The sequence below is a fragment of the Gilbertella persicaria genome, assembly GCF_025201335.1.
Source record: "Gilbertella persicaria strain CBS 190.32 chromosome Unknown B0P05scaffold_5, whole genome shotgun sequence".
NCBI lineage: Eukaryota > Fungi > Mucoromycota > Mucoromycetes > Mucorales > Choanephoraceae > Gilbertella > Gilbertella persicaria.
This window is the reverse complement of record NW_026251966.1, coordinates 520,459-543,144: the sequence shown is the minus strand read 5'-3', so window position 1 is coordinate 543,144 and position 22,686 is coordinate 520,459. Positions and strand designations below refer to the sequence as shown.

The window sequence follows — 22,686 nt, the reverse complement described above, 5'->3', positions numbered from 1 at the left end:
CTTCAAATCCTATCTTAAACAAACAGTGCTCACTTTATATCTTTTTCTTTGTTCTTAACCATGTATATATATATATATATATGGAGTGAGATTGTATAGGATTCATTTCATTCCTCCTCCTCCCCTTAACAGTAGTGATAATAGAAAGAAAAAGAGAAAAAAAAACCGCCCTTTTATATTAGGACAATTCTATAAATGCAGGGTGAAAATGCATGAAAATCGGTGTCCTTTATGTTTGTTTAGGACAATTATGATCATAAAAGTAGCTTATGTTTGAACAAGGCTCAATAAAGAAAACTTCAGCAACAATTTAAGAAGAGAAAGGACAATACTTGAATATCCCAGGAAATAACGTGGAATCTGTTCAAATACACAAAAATAAACTGACAACAAATAAGGAGCTCAAAAAAAAGAAGCTGTTACACAACTGTTTATTCTCTTTCTCTTTCTTTCTTTCTATTATACAAGATGAAGCCAGCTTCACTTCATCCTCAACTTTACGCTAATCTCAACGAGGAAACATCACACAGACCATGGAGTATCCGCCAAGCCAACAGTAGACTACATGCCCTTGGTCTTCAGTCAGCTTTAGAGAACGATCTGAATCGTAAAGTACAAGATGACGAAAAACAAACACAACATGGTCTTGCTATTCCACTCTATGAAATGAATTCGTCGACAGAATCCCAATTAAACAATGCTCACAATCCTTATTTATCAGGCATATCTCAGATTCAACAGCCTAGTCGGACACCTGCTCATAAAAGTTTGCGACACAAGACATATGGCTTCCAGGACCCTTTTGCAGTAGCACCTATGGAAGCCTGGCAAGAAATCAAAGACTACAATTTACGAGTCAATGGTCTACCTACACTTGACCAAATGATGCGTCTACATACTTATTCTCCACTAACACAATCCAGCTTTGCAGCCTTTTTACGACGACGCAAAGTGCATCAAAACCTGAATTTCCTGATGGAACTCGAGACACACGATAAATTATGGAGAGCTTATCTACAGAGCGTGGACAGGCAAAATAGACAGCGATTATCACGTTTTTTGGAATCTGCTGCTGAAAAAGACCAGCGAAACATGCCACATTCAGCCCCTTTTATGTCTTCCTATGTCGAGGCATCAGATACAGATGATTTATTAGGGCCATTACCACCACATACACCTCGGTCACCTTATGCTACTTATGCTTCTCGAACAACCGACAAACCACTGAGTCGGCATGACCTTATACAGAATGCGACTCGTATTTATCGTACCTATTGTTCGCCTATTATGGATGCTGCACAGACAATTCATTTACCAGACGACCATAGACGAGCATTAGAGACACTGATTGAAGTCAACCAAAGACCAGAGCCTATTGTGTTTGATTCAGCCAGATCTCATGTATTTGAGATATTGAATGTGTTTTATTATCCGCTCTTTGTTGATGAAGTGCTTCATAAGAACATATCCCTTGTCACATCATGGCTCTTCTTTATATTAGGCATTCTAGTGCTGACGTTGGCTTTTTCAATAGAACTATCCTTGATCTTCTTAGATGAAGGACAATTGGCCACACGCTGGCTGCCTATCATTGCTTTCTTTTTTGGCTGGTCTTTATTACTTACGAGTGTCACAGAATTTGCTTGGTGGTTTAGTATTTATGGCACAAGGTAAAGTCGACTCAACACTAACAATTGCTGATATATTGAATTAGTGAAGTGCAATTCATGGTCTATGTTGAATTACAAGATGTGACAGTCAGAAAGATTCATCGTAAACGAGGTTGGCTTTGGCTATTGACCATTTTATTATTGTCTTTACTTTCGACTGTTGTTTTTGTGTTTATTCCTTCTCATCGACTCTAATACTATCCTAATAAAACACGTGCATGCTAGCCACTTTTAATTCTATGCAGCGGGGGGAGGAAAATTTTATTATTATTATTTTTCAGGCGACCACATTTGAGATGTAACAAATGCCTTGGTCTGAGGCACTTTTTGTTTCGCAAGTCCTTCTTGAATGGCTTGTTTCATGACAGCAGTGGCTACTGAAGCAGACACTTGTCGAATACGAACAAGGGAGGGATACAACCATCCTTGTTGGCGTTCTTCCTTGGAAAGTGAGTCTGCTAAAGCCATAGAAGCAGCAGAAAGCATATCATCAGACACAGACCGACTCTTGGCCAAGACAGCACCCAATCCTAACCCAGGAAAGATATACATGTTGTTACCTTGACCAGGCATCTTGACTTGCTTTGTTTCTGGCACCACGTACGCTGGGAAAGCTGTGCCTGAAGCAAAAATCACTTTGTTGTCGGTTGCTTTCATGGCATCTTCAAAAGTACATTCGGCTTTGGTGGCAGGGTTTGAGAGAGGAAACACGATAGGCTGATTATTCCATTGACACATCATTGAAAGTATGTGGGGATTAAACGCATTGGGTGTGGAAGAGAGACCGATTAGTGTGGTTGGCTTGACAACATCAACAATGGCGTCTAATGTGGCATATTGGTGTCCTTGGTTGTCTTGACGAGCATAATACACTTTATGTTCTGCTAACGTATCTCCTCGATCCAAGGTGATCAGACCTTTTGAGTCACATACATAAAAGACGTCTTTGGCTTCTTGTTCGGTTAGACCATGTTCTGTTTCCAAGTAACGTTGAATTTGCTTTGCAACACCAATAGCAGCTGAACCAGCACCATAGAACAAGATACGGTGGTCACGGATATGGACCTTGGATTCTTTTTGCACTTTTCGGAACGCGTTGATCAGACCAGCCAAAACAACAGCACCTGTGCCTTGAATATCGTCATTAAAGCAAAGTAGTTTATGTCGGTATTGCTTCAAGAGTCCAAACGCATGAGCACTCGAGAAGTCTTCAAACTGGATCAACATGTCAGGAAAGACGTCGTGGAGTGCTTGTAAGACACGATCCATCGCATCATAAAAACCAGGATCGTCAGGTCGTTTGTCTCGAACACCTAAATAGAACTCGTCCATCATGTTCATTTCATTGTTGGTACCAAAGTCCAGAACGATAGGCAATGTCTTTCTGGGATCCATACCTGCACCAGCCACATACAGTTGTAATTTGCCCATGCTGATAGGCATACCATTGATGCCGAGATCACCTAGACCCAAGATACGAGAACCATCTGTCAGGACTGCAATATCGGGTACGCCTTCTGACCGTTGCTTGTAACACTCCAATATGCCTTTCAAGTGAGGCAAATCATTCAAGGTAATATAGAGTCCATCAGGGGCACCTTATCATGCATCAGTATCAATTAGCTTGCCTATCCGTCATGCTTACCTGGTGGGTTTAAAAATGGATAAATGTCAGAATACTTTTGACATGCTTCTCCAACCGTAGGCGTATAGATAATAGGGGCAAATTCCTAACCAGAGTTCAATAAAGCAATGATGATGGCTTTTTTTTTTAATCATTTACCTCGATATGGTCATGAATGAGTTTATAAAACAAGCGCGTATGCGTACTACGTAGTTGAGCCATGGTCATGTATTTCTCCAAAGGTGTTGATTTAGAACGCACCAGTTTTAATGCTCGGTCTGCTTGTTTTTCCATACTTTCGACTGTAGCAGGCAAATGACCTGTCATATGCCATTTCTCACGTAATTGAGTAGGTAAAGAGGTACCTTGGATCATTTCAGTATGACTTGTCTTTATTTTATGGATAGTTACCTGTATTATCAAATGACGAATAAAGGGGTTTGTTTCTTGAAATAGCATTGGTATGGAACCGAGCTAAAAAGGGCTGTTTTAATGGCTGAATAATACGTCGATGCATGTTCATAATCAAGAGAAAGATTAAAAAAAAAAAAAAACAAGCTAAATTTATACATTTATATCATTCGACAAGTATGAGCGCATCTATTACGGCGCATAAAAATATAAAAAAAAATAGAATGTCTCTAGCAATCATAAATATATATACTGTCTATTGTTAGGTTCTACTCTTCTTTGATCTAGGATACTTTCATCAAGACTATAGAGCGTATTTCTTTTTTACCTTTGGCTATGAACCCTTTTTTCTTTGTTTATCCATCTTTAGGATCCGCACTTTGCGTATTTTGATCCGCGGAATATCCATATTTGTACTGCACTTTTTAGATCTTCTGATACTCGTTTTGTCTGATCTCCCTGGCGCCATGCCAATTTCAATAACCTATCCCGACAATCTTCCCGAGGCACGGTATAGGTTATATGGAGCGCCATTGATCCAGATGGCCTAAGAATCTAAAGACAGTTCAGACCAACAAAAGCGTATTGGCTGCCCATCATCATGACTCAGAAGCAACACATCATAGAGAGAGAGAGAGAGGAGTATCTCGATGCCAGAGTCATGGCAAAAATAAGGCGTAAGGCGTATATGAGGTAGGTGTTCATGCTTGATGTCTAGCACGTGTAAGAAGAAGAGATGCTGCTATATGTTGTAGGCAATTGTCTACCTGGTAATCACTTAAAGATACCAACAAATAAAAAATAAAAAAAGACTTCATACTTGTTTTATTTCTTGACATGAATTGATCCTTCCTAAATAATGATGATGAACTTTACCCCCCCCCTCTCTCTTGAATAGGATAGACTCCCATCTTCTTTGAGAGACAGCAACTGTTTTAATTTGTTTAACTATGGCTCTGAAAATGTCTGAGTTTTATAACTTTAATATGTGTCATATTAAATCTGCATCTCCTAAAAAGTGTATAATCAAAAATGAAGCTTTTGAAAGATAAAGAATTCATCATTGACTGTCAAGTAAAACTTGGCCTAAACAAGAATGAGACCTAAGGAGTACAAATATAACAAAGAAAATAGAAAAGATAATGAACATGAATCTATATAAATAAACGACTTTTTTTTTTTTTTTTTTTTTTTTTTTTTTACTCTTTCTTTGCAAGCCCATTCCTTTCCTTTCCATGATCCCTTCTTCAAGTAACCGTATCGTTTCTTTTTTTCAGAAAAAGTTCTTGCCTCGCTCTCACAGTCATTGTTCTCTTTTGCCTGATGATGATGATGATTCTAGCTTCAAAACCAATGATTCTCTTGAAAGTGATAAATGGCATTTCTGTAAAGAATGCAAAGTCAGTTTTGCCACTAAAAAGCGACATATGTGGCACCTCCATCTATGCAACATTAGCAACTCAAGTATTGATTCAACACCCTAGATTTCTTATAGACATTCAATAAAAAGTACTCTTTTTTGATATTCATTATGCCATCCTCCTTGAATGCAAGAAAATGTGTAACAATAAACAAAAGCCTATTTTTATCTCAACTCAAGGACTCATCTATATAATCACTATGAACTTATTCTTTTACACACACACACACATATATATATATATATATATATATATACACAAAAGTAACATTACTTTTGAACATACAAAAAACACAAGTGTTTTTATATATATATATACATGCATGTAGGACAAACAAGTTCACAGCAATTATAAAAAAGAGAGGAACAGTCTTTTCAAGGTTGTTTATAGTCAACGTCAAGATATAAAAAAGAAAATAAAATAAAATAAAAAATCGTCGATGCAAATTGTTGTATGTATAATTAATAAATGCTGTTGAAAAGTTGTCTCAGTAGTTTGGGAGGAGGGTATATACAGTGATGTTGAACTTAATCAGAAAGACTATAGCGCGGCACACTGGATTGACTGCTGCTGATAGAGCCAAACATATCATAATGCACACGAGAAGACTTGCTGATGGTAATTGAAGTACGTCTATCATGATGATTGAATGATGAAAAGAAAGGATCCAATAATGGCGAAGATGGTGGAGTAACAGCAGTCTTGGTTTGTTTGGTAATGGTAGAGTGATTGTGGTTAGCATCTTGAACACGGCATAATTCAGAGCAATACAACTAATATAACATATAAGTACATAAATGTATAGATAAACACTTACGTTGTCTTCAACACAATGACGATCGCAAATAATACACCAAGAGAGATCCATGTTTATAATAAGTTAAAAAAATAAAAGTAAAGGCACAAGAAATCTAGATGGACTCCTATTTATACTCTCAGGAGTGTGAGTAATCTTGACTTCAGGGTATGAGCAAGCCTAGCGGAGATTGCCTTCAAAAAAAAAAAAGTAGATGAGGGATGAACCAATAAAAGCCCGCACGTTTTTCTCACATCATTACCGAGTGGGCAAGATGATGTTTCTAACAAGCAACCAGAGGACCGTGCACGTTGTCCTTTTAGCTCATATATACACAAGTCAAGCTCAAGTATTCTAAAGCAAAATAAAACCCCTAAACAAATGAAAGAAAGAAAGAAAAAGATTACTCATTCACACACACACACACACACACACAACATAACCTATCAGTCATATTCTATCTTGAAAGATCAATGTTTTCCTTTTCTGTACCACTCAGATCCTTATTTCTCTTCTATCCAATTAATTTTTTATATGGCGCTATGAAAAAGATTTGGTTGGGAATGACATATTCGGAGTTGATGAGATCAGTAAAGAGAACATGCTCATAATCAACGAACCAAGGCTGCAGGTGGCACAGTTTCAAGCCATATGTAAGCTAAGCCATGACAACAAGTCAGCCAAGAAGGACTATGTAGAATTTCTTATTATTATTTCACTATGGTTGCTGTAATTTAAAAATATAGATTTGGTCAAGTGGGTCATGGACAATGGCTTTGGTCTGTGTAAAGCTGGTTTTGCTGGTGATGATGATGATGATGCTCCTCCTTACACTCTAAATACTCTCTTTTTGTATTATCCTAAATAACATGTAAGTATTCCCCTTCCATTGTAGGGCGTACTCATCATCAAAGTATCATGATTGGCATAGGCCAAAATGACACATATTGATCATGAATGCCCAAATCAAATGAGGTATCTTGAACCTTCATCATCCTAACATGGTATTATCACCAACTGGGTCGATATGGAAAATATTAGGCACCATACTTTCTACAATGAGCTGGGTTGTGCCTCCTAAAGAACACCCTATGCTCTTGGCAGAAACACCTTTGGAATGCTACATCTAATCGTGAAAAAAAAAAAGACTCAAATCATTCAACACGCCTACTTTGTTTGTCTCTGTGCACTTCTGATCAAACCACAGGCATGGCGCTTGATTCAGGTGATGGTGTATCGCACACTGTTCCTGTCTGTCAAGACAATACTCTCTCTCTCTCTCTCACACATGCTACCAGACGCATTGATTTAGCAGGCGGTGATTTAACAGACAATTTGATCCGTGTTATGTTGCTCTGGATTTTGAACAAGAAATACAATCCTCGCCTCTTATATTTCCTGATGGACACACTATCATGATGGACAATGAAAGCCAAGTTATATATATCCTGGTATAGTTGGCCGTCTTCAAAGAGAATGAATGTTGCTTGCGCTTTCTTTTCTTAAGATCAAAATCATTGCTCCACCTGAAAGAAGATGATTTTGTCTGGATAGGTGGTTTAGACAAATTTCAAAGCAACTCACCTTTTTTTTTTTTGATTTTAATTTTTTGTTATGGATCCTGGAAATAAAGTGGCTTCGTGTGATTACAATCCTTTAAAAGCATGTCTTGAAAAGAACAACAATGACAGGTCGAAATGCCTTAAAGAATGGGACGAGTTTCAAAAAGCTTGCCGAGAAAAAAAGTGAGTTGAACAAGTTTATTTAGATATTGACATGGGACTAGATCAAGATCGAATGACAAGTCTGAATGTGTAGCCTGTAAAGAAGAATAAAACTATTGTGACTTTCTATGAAAGATATTTCTCATTTCATGTTTGCCTTCAGGATGTGTAGGATTTGCTTTAATGGTCACTACAGTACAATGTGCATTGTGTGCGCAGTAATCACTCACACTGCCTAACAAGGTTCGTTTCACTGCACCCAATTGTCGGGAGCCAATCAAGAGTACGTCCGCTTTCAGTTCTTTTACTTTGCGTACAATCTCTTGTTTGGGTTCACCTGCTAAAGCAATGGCCCGAACAGCTACCTAATACATTCTATATCAATCTTATGGCGAATACAGTGAATTGTGTACTTACCTGTTTTGCCTTGATTCTGTCTGCATAATGTTTAAGTAACTTATGACTCTTTTGTTTTTTAGTATCGTCAAATTCTTCCATAAATCCAGTTGGGTTAATATAGGGTGCCATTGAAGGAGGATCAACTGTACGACAGTTCAGAAGTACGACTAAATCAGTCGCAGGATTGATAAAATTATTAACTGCCCAATCATAAATATATTCGGCTGAGTTTTCATCAATGCTTATAGCAACAATACGATGGAGACTATCTCCAGAATGAATAGATTCTTCAACAACAAGTGAGTTTGGCATAAAAGAAAAAAAAGAAAAGCAAAAGATATTTTCCCTTCTTATTTTTATTATTTGCTTGAATGCAATATTTTTATCCACCGGGACTTTTCTATGCATTTCATCTATATATAGGCACTTTGTTTCTGTTCTGTTTGACCCATGCTTCTTTCTATTTTTGGTATTGTCTTGACGGAGTATGAATGACTAGAGCAACTCAAAGTAAAGACATAGAAGCTCATTTGTATACGTCATTGATTTGGTTCTTTCAAGATGCTTATTTATCTAGTTGCATAAATATCTGTTATTAGATTGTCATATCCAATCGTATATCACTTTAAGAAAGAAGTGACTCTATTTCTTTCCTCTTCTCTCTTTTTCTCTCTCTTTCTCTCTCTTTCTCTCTCTCTCTCTCTCTCTCTCTCTCTCTCTGCATCTCCGACAGTGCGTTTATAACCCTCTTGTTTTTTTCTCTATCTTTTTCTCTCTTTTTCTCTTTTTTTTTATTCTCAACAAATGACAGGTAGCCTACTAAACATAGCAACCATGACTTATACTAAATATGGATATGCTTTCTTTAGCTCATCATGAAAAGACAATCAAAGTAGTTGCCAAAGACGCAAAGACTGGAAAACAAATCAAAATCGAATATGTAAATAAAAAGATCACGGGTAATGGGTCTTTTGGTGTTGTGTATCAAACGCGACTTGTGGAGACAAATGAAGATGCTGCTATCAAAAAAGTATTGCAGGATCGAAGGTTCAAGGTAAACATATCATTTGTGACAAGGGTCGTATTGAACTTTGTTTTAGAATCGTGAGTTGCAGATTATGCGTTTGGTTGATCATCCTAATGTCTGTCAGTTAAAATCTTATTTTTACAATCAAGTTGAAAACAAAGAAGATGAGGTCTATTTGAATCTGGTGATGGAGTATGTACCCGATACTTTGTATAGAGCCACTCGACACTATGCTAAGGCAAAGCAACATATGCCTTTGATTCTTGTTCAGTTATACATGTACCAAGTCATTCGATCCTTGGCTTATATTCATTCACTCGGTATTTGTCATCGTGACATCAAACCTCAAAATGTCTTGCTTGATCCAAACAGTGGTATCTGTAAAATGTGTGATTTTGGAAGGTAAATGTCCATGTCAAGCAAACTAAAGAAAAAAAAAAAAGAAGAGAGAGAGAGAGAGAGAGAGAGAGAGAGAGAGAGAATGAAAGAAAGAAAGAAAGAAAGAAAGAAGGGCTGACAATTGTTTAGTGCTAAAGTCTTGGTACCTGGTGAACCCAATGTATCTTATATTTGTTCGCGTTATTATCGTGCTCCAGAATTGATTTTTGGTGCTACCAACTATACGTTAAATATTGATGTTTGGTCAACAGGATGTGTGATGGCAGAATTGATTTTAGGACAACCTTTCTTCCCAGGTGAGAGTGGTATTGATCAATTGGTAGAGATTATCAAGATTTTGGGAACACCTACCAAAGATCAAATTGCTGCTATGAATGCTAGTTATGTTGAGCATCGATTCCCTATGATTAAACCTCACCCTTTGTCTACAGTGAGTGAATCCTATCAAACAAAAGAAAAAAAAATATAGATACTCATCCAAGATTAGATCTTTACCCATGCTACTGTAGAAACAGTGGACTTGTTAAGTCGTATGCTGCAATATCATCCTCAACAAAGAATTACAGCTATTGAAGCCTTGTGTCATCCCTTTTTTGATCCTATTCGAGACCCAAACACTCGATTGCCTAATGGTCAACCTTTACCACCTGTATTGAATTTCACCCGAGAAGGTAAACGAATCATACAGTATGATGTGTTCTCATTTATATATATATATATAGAATTATCCATTCGTCCTGATTTGATTCGAAGACTTGTTCCACCACACTGCGAACAAGAACTTTTGTCAAGAGGCATTGATATCTATAACTTTGATCCTATTCCTGTTGAACAGTTAAAGATTTCTCCATCAGCTATCTAGATTTTTTGTTGTTGTAATATTTATAATAAACTAATGTAAAACGATTGGTGTCCGCTTAGACATTCTGTGAGACTTGAAGTACCAATAAGATTGGGCTTCATTGCATAAAGAGGCTCCTTCTTTATCGCTCCTTGAAACTACTATCATGTTGAACTCAACCAAAAAGGAATTTTGTCTTTTTCTTGGATGGTTTGAAAGCAAATTACCCTCAGACCATGTTTCCTAACCCATAAGGTACCTTTGGAATTCATTTGGATAAAAGAAAAGCGACTTGTGAAAAATGGCCATTTTGACCTTTTGACCAAAGGATTACTACTCATAAAAGTTGTCAGTTTGGAAGCTCTCGACTTTCTTTTTGACACTACAACACGAGAAATGAAGATACCAACAAGCTTAAATACTCAAAATGTGCGTCAAAAGCCGTAGTTTTTGAAAAGTATAGTTGCTTGCCAATTGTATTATAGAAATGGTATGCTAGGAATGAAAAAACTCATATACATGTTTGTCTATTTTCTCAATACTTTAGTAGTAAGGTTGTTGTCTTTTTAAGTCACTAGATCTATAAAACAAAGACCTAAAACTTTTGTCACTGCACCAAAGCCCAATACAGTCGACGAAAAAAGATTGGCCCAATAAAAAAAAAAATTGGTCAGCTTGAAATGAAAATGGGCCGGCCAATGAGAATGGGTCACCAATAAAGAAATTTAATACATGCTTTTATTTTGCCTCCTTTTTCACAATTCAAGCATCTCTGCCAGAACGTCAAAGAAAGCTTTATCCAATTCTCGCAGCCTTATCTGCTGATGTAAAATGAAGCGTTGCGAATACGATCAGAGATTTTTTCATTATGCCTGATAGAAGAGGGATCGTTATTTACAACAGTCTTCAGCTTGGACCAAAACTCTTCGATCGGATTTTAAAAAAATGAGAATAAGGTGGCAAAAAGAGAGGTTTATAACCACGTTGCCCAACCCAATCCTTATGTTGGCGGAACAAAGTTGAAAAATGTGATAGATGCTCTCAGAGCCACGCTTTATTTTCCTTTTAAGTATAATACTTTTTTTCTTTTTCTTCCCTATATCTTTCTTGCCTAAGCATAATTCAATTTTTTTTCCAGGTTGGGAAGAGGTATATATAGCTAATAATAGTGAGATAAAGATAACATATAAATTGATTTAGAAGAATTGACGATACCAAGGGAGGGCATCTATCACATTTTTCGACTTTGTTCCGCCAACATAAGGATTGTTTGTCGTTCCTAATACAATCTCAGTTGGCTCCATTCCGTCTGCAAATGTGATAGTGTTTTCCGGTTGAGAAAAAATTGAATGGGTAATAGCCGTACTTGAATGGTCTTGATGCGTTGGTTTATAATAGAAGTTTTCGAAGGCGTTTAAGTGTGGGCTCCAATTTGCATGTTTCTTAACTTCTGGGATAGAGTGTCCTTTTTTGACAGCTTTTGTACTCGATGCTGATCGGATTGAGTGTGCCTTGAATTTAGTGGCATCGATACTAGATTTGTCCATTAAGAGTCTCACCCAGGCAGACAACGTTGAAGGTCGAATCGAAGAGACTTGAGTAGGTTTGTCGATATAAGCTAAGAATAGAGTATGATCCACCGGAAGAGATTCCCTTAATTGGGCAGTTTTCTGTATAAAAAAATGTAAAGTAGAAGCTGGATATAATCTTTTTTTTTTTATTTTTTTAAATGTGTTTATTGATTGAGCCGTGTACACTAAGAGTAATAGTCAAAGTGAAGAGGCGGGTGCAATTAAAAGGAAAGTTAATAAAATAAAACGAAATATACTAGACAAAATAAACTAAAATAAAATAAAATAGATAGAAAGAGAAAAAAAGTTACATGATTGAATGGCATTGATCCTCTTCAATGGTCTGATGCTTGCTAATATGGCCGTGGGTACAATGGGAGTCTTGTCAAAGATAAATCTCATATGAGCAAGCCAGATTTGTGAAAGAGTAATTATGAGGATTCTGTATGGTTTGATTCCTTTCCGTTGACAGCACCAGATGTACGAGAAGTCCAGGGACAGAAGAGCCTCTTTGATATCAGATATTGAGGTGTTAGGCCAAAGAAACTCAATGATGATTTCCTGCCATACCTTCTCTTTAGTTGGACAATGAAAGAGCATATGGCTATCGAGTCAGTGGTAGTTAAGCACACCGGACAGAAGGGAGAGTCAAACACACGAGGCATAATAAAATGTAAAATCGACGATGAGGAATACACCCCAAGATATACCGGTATGTCGCATTACGTTGAATGGCGGTAAGAGACAGAGACCAAAAGAATTTCCATTTCACTTCTACAATATTTCTCAAGGCCAAAGGAGGAGCCATAGACGAGAGAACTGACTGACGAAATGTCTTAGCCGATGCCTTGACACTACCAATACCTTGATCATCTTGAAACCGAAATTGGTTGATCAAGGGCGCAAATGAGACCGTCGAGTCTTCAAGTGGAGCAGGACTACATACAGAGCTAAAAAATGGCTGAAGTTTCAAACTCCCAGATGCAAGACTTTTGAAGACTGTGGAGGGAGTACGCTTCCAATGAAGTAATGAAGGATCACGAGTATCTTTCCAGTGAACAAAGTTGAGTCTAGCATCAACTTGAAAGACATCTGACACCATCATTTTCTTGACACGTAGGGGACAACAAAGGACGAATAAAGAGGAACGTAGAGCACAGCTTGCAAAGGTAGGACCATAGCGGAGCAGTATTAAGGCGAGCATTAGCAAATAATCGAGGAAGACAATCAACGGCACGATATAGCATATCAATAGTGCCAGTTCTTTGTTTTTTCAACCCTTGTGTACGAGAAGGAAGCAGCAATGGAACCTGATGATATTTGCAGTCATTGATATTACGAATATGAAGGCTAAGTAAGTGCGAAACCGGATGAGCATCAATAGTATCTTGATCATACGCCAACAAAGGATGCAGCCAGCGAAAACATAAAGTCGAGGCCTGAATCTGAATATCAATTACTCCAAGTCCGCCTTTTTTTTGGCAGCGTCCATACTTTCCAAGGAATAACAGGAAATATATTCTTACACAAGAATCGAATGGCCAAAGATCTCAATTGTTTGAAATCAGCAAGCGCTAACGGAGTAATCCGCAAGATATACCATATTTTGGGCAATATCAGTGAATTTAAGACAGTGACTCGGCCAACAACAGACAATGAACGTGTAGAGTGAATTTGTATGGCAGCCTTAACCTTTGTTATTATAGAACCATAAAATTGACTCTTTGAAAACGGCTTTGTATCAATGGAAAACCCAAATAAATTAAGGGTTCATCATCTTCGACAGAGTGCAAATGCTTGATACCCGTTTGAGAGAGTGGAGCTTCCCAATAAGTCCATGTATTTCTGCCAGACACCGAGAAGGCTTCCACCTTTTCATGGTTAAACTTTGCATTCGAGGCTTCGCAATCTCGAGTCATATGCAGTTGTAGCCGAGCAAGACCAGTGGAATAATGTACAAAAACCAGAGCATCGTCAGCGTAAAATAGAAGCTTCGTCCGTTCAGTACCCATTATGTAGCCTTGAAATTGACGACCACGGAGAATAGAGAGCAAGAAAGGTTCAAAAGCCAAATTATACAGAATAGGCGAGAGAGGATCACCCTGTTTCAATCCGCTTAATTTAGCAACTTTGGAGGAGGTATGACCATTGATGTTGATTCGGATAAGATTATCGCCCATTAACTTGTAAATGCATTTGATCAGTGGGGAAGGGAAGCCAAACTTTTTCATCACTTTCTTCAAGTAGTGTAAATTCACTCTGTCGTAAGCCTTTTCTTGATCCAAGAGAAGACCAATATCAGCATTCAAGGTACTAAAATCAGGATCATTATCCAGTTGTTCAGCGATCGACCATTTTTTTTGAGCGTCTTCCATTAGCAATTGACAGATTATACCATTTTCAGCGATAAACCGTCCAGGAATAAACCCCAATTGATGACGGCTAATAAGACGAGAAGATACCTCCATGAGTCGACGATTGACGATACGTGTGAACAGTTTGTAATCCGTATTTGCTAAGGACAAAGGACGATAGTTCTTCATATCCGCAGGATCACCTTTCTTGTACAGCAGACACATGACTGATTCATTCCATGACTGAGGAAACTTACTCTTCTGCAAAGCGTCATTATAGACAGTCGATATCAGATCATGATATGGAGGGAATTTTATAACCAAATACAAAATCTCATATGGCAGTCCATCTGGTCCTGGACTACTCTTACGAGGGGTGCGCTTGCTCTCGTTGAGTATGTCATCAACATCGATAGGCTGCATAAGTTTCTCCTGTTGTTCTGAGGAAATCTTCAAGTGACTAGGGATAGATCGAGTCATAGCCCTAAGAGCTACAGTGTCGGTGGGAGAAGGAGTAAATAGCGAGGTATAAAATTTAGTTGCTATACGAGAAATATCATGTTGCTCTTGACAAAGCTCTTCAGTCACTGGATCTCTCAATTCAATGAGGGTTCGCTGATTTTGTCGAGATACTTGTGTCCGCTCCAAAAAGCCTGTAGACTTCTCTCCATGTTCTCTCCAAAACTTACCAGACTTTAAAATCTCGATCTCTGCTATCGACTGTTGTAAAGACTGGATTAAGGAATTGATATGATCCAAGCCTTGAAATATCAGTCCTCTATGCTTCTGATGCCGCATTGCTTTGTTCCTCTTAGATTGCAATTTATGAAATTGCTTTTTCCTCCAGTTCAGATCTTCCTTCTGATAGGATTTCACAAAAAGCTTTACCTCTCCTTTAATCCAATCCCATTGCTGTTGCGGTTTAGCACATTGTTTGATTTCTGTAAAACGTTCCATGCATGATTCTAAATGAAGTGCTAAAGCTTGCCTGAACTCTTTGTTTCGAGCTAAGAATGGATTCGCTTTCCAAGAACCAGGTCCACGATCAGATGAGTCTTGATACTTGAATGAGAACCCTAAGAGGTCGTGGTCTGTCCACTCTGGTGACAAAAATTGTTGATTGATACTAGCGATCTGATGATGAGCACTTGAACTACAAAAAATATAATCCAAGATTCCTGAGTTGTTACCACTATGCCAAGTAATCTGCTTTTCATTCCCAAAAATATCAATGTAATAGTCATCCAGTAAATCTGTCCATTCAGGAGGTGCACACAGTAAAGTGCCATCTAAACGGCGATCTTTATATTGATGGTTGAAATCTCCCATAATAAATATTGTGTTGTGTGTATTGATAATCGTGTCCCTGACAATTGGAATATCAAGGAGCTCAGTATAGAGTGCTGATCGATCAGAATGAAGCGCTGAACGACCATAGATATTTAAAATTGTTGCTATAGGTATCATAGTAGAAGAATGTTCCAAATCTCGAGTTGAGTGAATATCAGTCAATCTATATCGACCATTGTCAATTCCTTCCGAGACAGGTGTAATTGTAAAGTGATGAGAGGGTGATATGATACCGCAATGTTGAGTCCAAATGCTCGACTTGCAGTTAAAATAGGTGTTAAGCAGATCTATAATAGTAGTATCTGAAGCATGAGTTTCTTGTAGCACCAGGGTATCATATCCAAGTGTTCTAAGGTATCTAATGAATTGTTTTCTTTTTTTGGTATCTTCTGATTTTCTCAAGCCACGACAATTGAGAGTGGCGATTTTAACTGTATGATGTCTAATATTCATAATTAATGTTGAGGTTGAGGTGATTGTTGGCCCATCAAATCAGGCTGAAGCACGTTTGCCCTAACATTACTTATGTCATTCTTTCCATTTTGTTGTGAGGCAGCTGAAGCCGCCGCTTGTTGTCGAGCAGCACTTATATCATCAGTTCCATTGAACTTACCCATCTTTTTGACATTATCATGAGTCTCCAAATCTGTAGATCGAGGTGAAGAAGAGATCACAGTATCCTCCATTGTTGTGAACATATATGAATTCGTATGCGTAGATCAATAAATGATGATCATGGCAAAAGACCAGATCACATCTATGGCAATTGCAATGGATCTATAGTCACTGACATTCACTCATTCTACTAAAAATACTACATCATTCTCATAGACAGAGATTATGAACCTAGTGGCTCTGTTATTATCAATGGCCCTCGTAAAGTGACTGTTAGAGCTGACACCTTCCTCCAAAGGCATTTCTCTTAATTGCTCCTGATCTGACAAATCAATCCGCGGTCAAGAAGCTAACCTCAAAACAATATTTCGACCGAGAAGAAAAAGTATAAATACCTCGACATTTCACAGCAATCGAAAATCATCATGCTTTCTTTCTGAAATAAAAACCCTATACAAGTTCTAGCGGACTTTCTCTGTGTTCTAACCTTTTCTCTTACTCTATATCTATTCTCTCTTGATCTCATAACAGTTGCTTTGTTCTATTTTAAACCAGGCTCACAGGTCAACTACACCCTTTCTTTGCATAAATTTTAACAAACTTGAGTCAAGCAAGCGACAGCTGAAAATCATTTTTGAAAAGCAACTGCTGCAATCCGATATCCTTATTGAATGCTCTTGATCATCAATTTTTTGGCTAGGTTCACTCTTGCAGCAGAATAATTACGACAGCCATAGTAGCCATAGTAGCCATAGTAGCCATAGTAGCCATAGTAGCCATGGTAACCATGGTAACCATACACCACAGCGTGAGCAACTGCATTTTTCTTCCATTGCTTACGCTGTAGTGACAACTCTATAAAAAAGTAACTAGAGCAATAGAGAAAATTATAGAAAGACTTTTATACCTCAGGCCTTCGTTGTCAGTGTGGTGGACTTACCTAAAAAAAGAAAAAAAAAACATTTTCAAACATCATAAAAATATTGACAGTTATGCCGAAATTACAAGTATGCCATTTGCGTACTCAAAAAAATATTTTTTGAAAAGCAATAAAAATCGCTATTTTAGAATTAAAACCATTATTGTAAAATAAATCAAAAATATTTTCTGCAATGATAAAAAAATAAAAAAGTAAAAGATTTCATATTTTTGCTTGAAATTTTGAAAAAAGCTTGTTTTTCAATTTTTCTGTTTCAAAATAAAAAACAAGTCTACCGACTATTAATCTCTTCTTTTAAACTAAAACAGTAAATCCATCATCCGGTAGACTCGTTTATTTGTTTAAGGCAGAAAAATTGAAAAGTTGGCTTTTTTTCTAATTTTAAGCAGAAAATATGAAATCTTCTGCTTTTTTATTTTTCTGTCATTACAAAAAATATTTTTGTTTTGTTTTATAGTGGTTTTTATTTTTTTTTTTTTAAATACATAAGTGGCATACTTGTAAGTCGGTATGAATGTTAACGGAGTTTGAAAATATATGTGTATTTTCTTGCATTCATGAGAAGTTCCTGACATCCACGGCTATTACCGTGATCTTTTATGGCTCTACCTCTGCTTCCTGTAGACATATCAAAAATTATAGTGGTCCCTTAATTTTCCGTATTTTTGATCTGTGCTGGTGTTGACCATACACGCCTCACTATTGACGAGTCGTACAAATAGTCCCAATTCATGAGAAGGACAACTTGACTGACCCAGTCAGCTACTGACTAATTAGTCTGACTACTATTTCCGGAAAAAACAATCGAAAAATGCATCAAAGAACTTCTCCAAGACCAAGTATCGTCCTTAGACACTGCCCAAGGTGGCTTTAGAGAACGCAAAAGTGTCCTTGACCAAGCTCTTTGTCTTTCAGAAATTCGTAAGTTGTTTTTTTTCACAACAATACTCAAGAACATTAGCTCTGTACTTTATTGGAGTACCAGATAGACCTCTATACATTTGCTTCTATCCAAAATCACCTCTATGTAACATGCTACCACAAACAATCTATTTCTTCCAACATCCAACCAAATGTTTCTATTTCTTCTCTGGTTACAAATTCACGCCCAGGCACACCATTAGATCAACGCTCTTCTCTCCATTCCTTTTTTACCCCCTATTCTCTTAAGGTGTGTTTTTTTTAGCTTAGTAAAGCCATTCATTTTTATAAATTGATCGAGTCTGAACAGTCGAAGGCCACATTGGACCATGTGTTCAAAAGGATCTTTTCTACAAAATCAATAAACTAGCAAACTTTAAGTATGAGTTTCAAAAAATTAACAACAGTGTGCAAGTATGTTATTTGTGCCAACCGAAATACATTTCTGGAAGGTAACTACTTTTAGATTTGAAAAAAAAATTACATTCTCGTCACAGCGTAAGCGATTGTATTTTTCTTCGATATTTGAGTAAAGGTCTAGCCGGAACCTTCCATTGCTTCTGTTGTAATATCTTTAACTTTAAAGAAATTAAATATAAAAAGAAATTGTGATAAAAAACAATATAAAAATAAAAACATTAACATAAATCTACATGAAACTGTATAAAATTTGCATATATTGTCAAAGAAAGGGGGCACAAGAGACTAACAAAGAATTTTTTTCACAAGACTATTATGCTAAGGAGCAAATTAATTTCAAAAAGCCAAAACACATACAGTTCTTCTATTATTCTGCCCATCTATGGTCATCTATGGTCATCCATAGTCACTCATTATAACGCGTGTTCATCTATGTCAACCCATACTCATCCATGATGTTCCTTGCTATTCTACCAATATCCAAATAAGAGCGAGAAAATTAAAACGAAACAAATAATTCAGTTCATTGAGTCATATCTTTAGATGATTGCTTGTATAAGGGTTCAGCATTCTCTGCAGAGATCCTTGTTCCATAAAGGAATCTTAGATAGTACAATTGGTTCAGATAAATCACTAGCTACTTCTTTACAAGGATCTGCATTAGATGAGCCAGCCAATCTCTAAACAGCTCAGTGTGATTGACAGGTTGATGCATAAGATTTTCTGTTTAATTTGAGACATTTTAGCAATAAGACAATGACTGCATAATTGGATGTAAGATTGTAGCTTTTGAGGTATATGTATCTTGACTATAGATAAAGCAAGCAATCAAATTAGAACTGTGAACAGATGGCAACATGTAGTCATTTGTACCAGATTTAATGAGTTATGACGCTTTCATGAGCAAAAGTTCTCTTTCTTTTTTAAGCATTGTCTTCAAATCAGCATTCAAAGTCTGTTGTACATTGTGAAGGATGTAAAAGAGACCCTTTTCAGTTGACATCGATTAGCGAGCGAGTACTCATCCTAGTACCAAACGATGTGCATAACATTGGAAAGTAAGTCAGACTATAGCATTTGACACTTTTCAAGTCAAGAAAAAAAATACACACACAGTTTTAGATATAACGAATAATAAATGTCTGGTATCAGATACTCTCTGCTTTGAAGACTATTTCTTTTTCTTTTCTATCAAGGCTAAGTGAATGCAAATTTATTTCCTCATAATAGTTTTGTCGTGCCAGTACTAATCTGTATGATTTCAATCAAACATGTCAAAAACAACTTCATTCTCTATTGCCTTACATAAATCTTTTGAAGCAAAATATTCATTTGCATGCGAAACACACTACTATTATAAGACAAGACAATGGTATGAAAGCATGGAGGACTTTACTTTTTTATTTTATTTTATACATGTGTTTATTTCAAAAAAAAAATAAATGGCGTCAGTCTTTAGTTTCACTTCATGGAGAAGTTACTCACAGGAGTAGCCGCGTGAAGGCAACTGACTTGTACTCCCAGGCCCTCTTCACTGACTCATGTCAACCGCCTGCAGATTGATAGTGTTGCCAGATCCTTAGAAAAACCTCCCTCATCAATAGCAACGGTCACCATCATGCTTGACCGGCGGCAACGTCTATACACTCCCTTATCGCAAAGCCAGCACAGTCGATAAGAAAGCGCAATCATTGACTATAACAAACACACCGGAGCTGGTACATGCGCTGATATTGATGAAGGCGAGCACTTACCTCAAAGGGACCGGACCATGAAACGAGCAGCTGAAAGTAAAGAAAGAAAAAGAAAAGATTTAAAGAAAAGAAGTAAAAAGAAAAAGTGCTGCGAGACTTTATATATCCCCTGTTTTTTTTCTTTCTGTCTCTTTCTATTTGTTTCTTTTGATAAGGATCAGTTCATAAAGAGAAGAAAAAAAAAGAAAGATAACGCCTGATTTTGTATTACATTAAAGCATAAAACATACGATCAACTCTTTAGACGCAAGAATAGTCCGTAGAACTATCGCCCATCTTTCCCTGAAAAATAAAGCTTTCTTTTTGTTTGCTACAGAGCTTATATCCATTACTTTTTCTTCCTCTTTCAGTTAAAAAGAAACATGAGCTAGTTCTAGAAATTGTCTTCAATCTTTAGCTTAGTAAACAAGAATTGTATATATGACATAAACAAATGTTTTAACTAAGTTACACAAACAAAAGCAGATCACACACTTTGTTCTCTTCAAGTCCAAAAGCTAGGATAAATGCTTGAAATAGAAATGAACAGCAACTTGTGTTTTTTTCTTAAACAAGGTATTGAGATCTCTTCGACCAGTCATGCTGTACTGTCAAGAAACATAAAGAACCATGTACTGCTGCATACCTGTGAGTAAATCAATTTTCCAGAGTTATGCGGAAAACTCTTCCATCCTCAATGAGGTAAAGTATTCAGCCTCTTTAATTAGCACAATACAAACAAACCCAGAAAAAGAAAAGAGGCCTTATTCGAAGAAAGCAATTGGCTAGCAAGACATATTCACATGGAAATAAAAAAAAATAAAATAAAAAGTCTAGAGCAAGTTTTTTTTTTTTTTTTTTTTTTTCAAGGCTCGAATAAAAAAAAAGGTATACATACAACATTGAGTTCATGTAACTGATACTTTTAGTCTCTCTGTTCATCTCTCTTCAAATCAAGCAATACTAAGGCGTCTCTCCTCTACAAATCTAACGACTTAAACTATTCAATGCACGATTTATTGGGACTTTATTTATCTGCTTTACACAACAACAAAAAAGTAAATAAGAAAAACTGGCCCCCCTCTCTTTGATTTTATCTCTATTGGTGACTGGTTGGTAGAAAGAAGACTGATGCCGCTTATTGAATCGCGTAAACAAAGGGTATCTGTTGTTGGCCAACTTCCGCAAACGTCTACTCCTGATAGGCAAAGTATCAAAAGAGGAAAACGCACATCAACATTGGGTTGAGGGATACACAGTAGATCTGTAGGGATTATTGGCAAAGGAGTTCACAAGCACTACCTGTGCTTCTCTTTCTCAGCACTGATAGGCTTGTTGTGAGGAAAGAGCTAACAGAACTAAGCTTTAGTAATAAGGCCTATCCTCTGAATTCTACTACAAGGTTACCGATATGATACGGCTAGTACTATATAAAGATCTGCTGCCTACTGTCTACTACAAAAAGTCTACTACAAAAAAAGCCTGCTACAAAAAAGTCTGCTACCCACTGCACAATGCTTGCTCTTTACTGCTTAACAACTTAAACAATACCACAAAACTACCATCATCGCTTTAATGAAATAAGACTTTAATACACATACACATAATCATCTCATATCAAAATAAAAACTGGTCCTTGTCTGTAGCAAACTAATAAACTGCGTCACTGTTTAAACCATTAACAAATCTATCAAATTAAAAGCCTGACAAGTTCTATGAAAAAAAAAAAGAAAAAGAAAAAAAGAAAAAAGACGTCTTTTGCTTTGATTCTATGTTTATTCAAAAGATTGGATGTACTTTGTTTTTCTCTTTTGTAGTAGTATTGTCATCATTAGTAGTAGATATATCGCGGTCTATAGTTTTTACTTACTTTACCCAAGTCCTTTGGAGAACGCTTATGCATATATATATATATGTTGATACTTGTTTTACTGATATCCTTTGACTCACTATTCGCATGTTAAATCACACAAAGCTAAGGCTTACTTTTAATGTGAATTGGTTGAAGAACTTCATAACAAATGGCTCTAAGAAAGAAAAGGAGCAGATGAAAGTAAAGAAGGATTAAAAAACGTACTGTGTAGCCTTTTTCTTCTTTTCTTTTAATAAAAAAAAGGAAGCACACCTAGGTCTGTCTCATATTGAAAACCTGTTTATTTCATAGACATGCTAGCTTTTACCCGAATTTAATTCAAACATAGCAACTTTGAATATTACAGAAGCATAAGTACATTAATGATTTATCATGATTATATATGATAAGAAAAGAAGGAAAAATGACTTGTTTATTTTTTTTAATGATGTGTAAGTAATTTCATTTATTAGGAAGAGGCAATTATTTTGAAGAAGAGGTTTGAAAAAGATTCACCAAATACAAAATAGAGCCAGAAATAGAACCAGAAGAGTAAAACCATAGAAAGAGAGCCTTGATGAACCAGGAAACAAGTAACTAGAATGACGATTAAAAAAA

At 36.7% G+C, this 22,686-nt stretch overlaps 6 protein-coding genes across 6 annotated transcripts; 3 read left to right on the top strand and 3 right to left on the bottom strand.

Moving 5' to 3' along the window:
* Positions 1-81: 81 nt before the first annotated feature.
* B0P05DRAFT_527438 (uncharacterized protein) lies at positions 82-1,900 on the top strand. Its single transcript, XM_051576545.1, has one exon. The coding sequence runs from the start codon at positions 469-471 to the stop codon at positions 1,672-1,674; it is 1,206 nt and encodes a 401-aa protein (XP_051438514.1). The 5' UTR covers positions 82-468; the 3' UTR covers positions 1,675-1,900.
* Positions 1,901-1,903: 3 nt separating this feature from the next.
* Positions 1,904-3,821, bottom strand: B0P05DRAFT_504167 (malic enzyme). The gene is made up of 4 exons (XM_051575487.1): positions 3,706-3,821; positions 3,454-3,659; positions 3,316-3,400; positions 1,904-3,268 (listed from the first exon to the last, which is right to left on the bottom strand). The coding sequence occupies exons 1-4, from the start codon at positions 3,815-3,817 to the stop codon at positions 1,941-1,943; spliced, it is 1,731 nt and encodes a 576-aa protein (XP_051438513.1). The 5' UTR covers positions 3,818-3,821; the 3' UTR covers positions 1,904-1,940.
* Positions 3,822-5,487: 1,666 nt separating this feature from the next.
* Positions 5,488-6,052, bottom strand: B0P05DRAFT_527434 (uncharacterized protein). Its single transcript, XM_051576544.1, has 2 exons — positions 5,944-6,052; positions 5,488-5,899 (listed from the first exon to the last, which is right to left on the bottom strand). Exons 1-2 carry the CDS (start codon positions 5,992-5,994, stop codon positions 5,654-5,656), a joined length of 297 nt encoding a protein of 98 aa, XP_051438512.1. The 5' UTR covers positions 5,995-6,052; the 3' UTR covers positions 5,488-5,653.
* Positions 6,053-7,098: 1,046 nt separating this feature from the next.
* Positions 7,099-7,272, top strand: B0P05DRAFT_459619 (uncharacterized protein; the record flags this gene model as incomplete). The annotated part of the gene is made up of 1 exon (XM_051573992.1): positions 7,099-7,272. A coding segment is annotated over one exon (174 nt), but the record flags the coding sequence as incomplete, so codon positions are not given.
* A 372-nt stretch (positions 7,273-7,644) lies between these two features.
* On the bottom strand, positions 7,645-8,355 carry B0P05DRAFT_527430 (uncharacterized protein). Its single transcript, XM_051576543.1, has 2 exons — positions 8,064-8,355; positions 7,645-8,011 (listed from the first exon to the last, which is right to left on the bottom strand). Exons 1-2 carry the CDS (start codon positions 8,172-8,174, stop codon positions 7,760-7,762), a joined length of 363 nt encoding a protein of 120 aa, XP_051438510.1. The 5' UTR covers positions 8,175-8,355; the 3' UTR covers positions 7,645-7,759.
* Positions 8,356-8,762: 407 nt separating this feature from the next.
* Positions 8,763-10,377, top strand: B0P05DRAFT_527428 (kinase-like domain-containing protein). The gene is made up of 6 exons (XM_051576542.1): positions 8,763-8,856; positions 8,915-9,099; positions 9,146-9,474; positions 9,601-9,901; positions 9,959-10,142; positions 10,194-10,377. Exons 1-6 carry the CDS (start codon positions 8,850-8,852, stop codon positions 10,331-10,333), a joined length of 1,146 nt encoding a protein of 381 aa, XP_051438509.1. The 5' UTR covers positions 8,763-8,849; the 3' UTR covers positions 10,334-10,377.
* The last annotated feature ends 12,309 nt before the right edge of the window (positions 10,378-22,686 follow it).

Bases quoted from the DNA above. Each gene is read 5' to 3' on its own strand.
- B0P05DRAFT_527438 (XM_051576545.1), top strand. From the start codon at position 469: ATGAAGCCAGCTTCACTTCATCCTCAACTTTACGCTAATCTCAACGAG.
- B0P05DRAFT_504167 (XM_051575487.1), bottom strand. From the start codon at position 3,817: ATGAACATGCATCGACGTATTATTCAGCCATTAAAACAGCCCTTTTTA. The intron at 3,660-3,705 runs GTAACTATCCAT...AAATGATCCAAG, and splicing joins TTCGTCATTTGATAATACAG to GTACCTCTTTACCTACTCAA. The intron at 3,401-3,453 runs GTAAATGATTAA...AACTCTGGTTAG, and splicing joins TCATTCATGACCATATCGAG to GAATTTGCCCCTATTATCTA.
- B0P05DRAFT_527434 (XM_051576544.1), bottom strand. From the start codon at position 5,994: ATGGATCTCTCTTGGTGTATTATTTGCGATCGTCATTGTGTTGAAGAC. The intron at 5,900-5,943 runs GTAAGTGTTTAT...ATGTTATATTAG, and splicing joins GTCATTGTGTTGAAGACAAC to TTGTATTGCTCTGAATTATG.
- B0P05DRAFT_527430 (XM_051576543.1), bottom strand. From the start codon at position 8,174: ATGGCACCCTATATTAACCCAACTGGATTTATGGAAGAATTTGACGAT. The intron at 8,012-8,063 runs GTAAGTACACAA...AGAATGTATTAG, and splicing joins ACAGAATCAAGGCAAAACAG to GTAGCTGTTCGGGCCATTGC.
- B0P05DRAFT_527428 (XM_051576542.1), top strand. The intron at 9,475-9,600 runs GTAAATGTCCAT...ACAATTGTTTAG, and splicing joins AAAATGTGTGATTTTGGAAG to TGCTAAAGTCTTGGTACCTG. The intron at 9,902-9,958 runs GTGAGTGAATCC...ATCCAAGATTAG, and splicing joins AACCTCACCCTTTGTCTACA to ATCTTTACCCATGCTACTGT.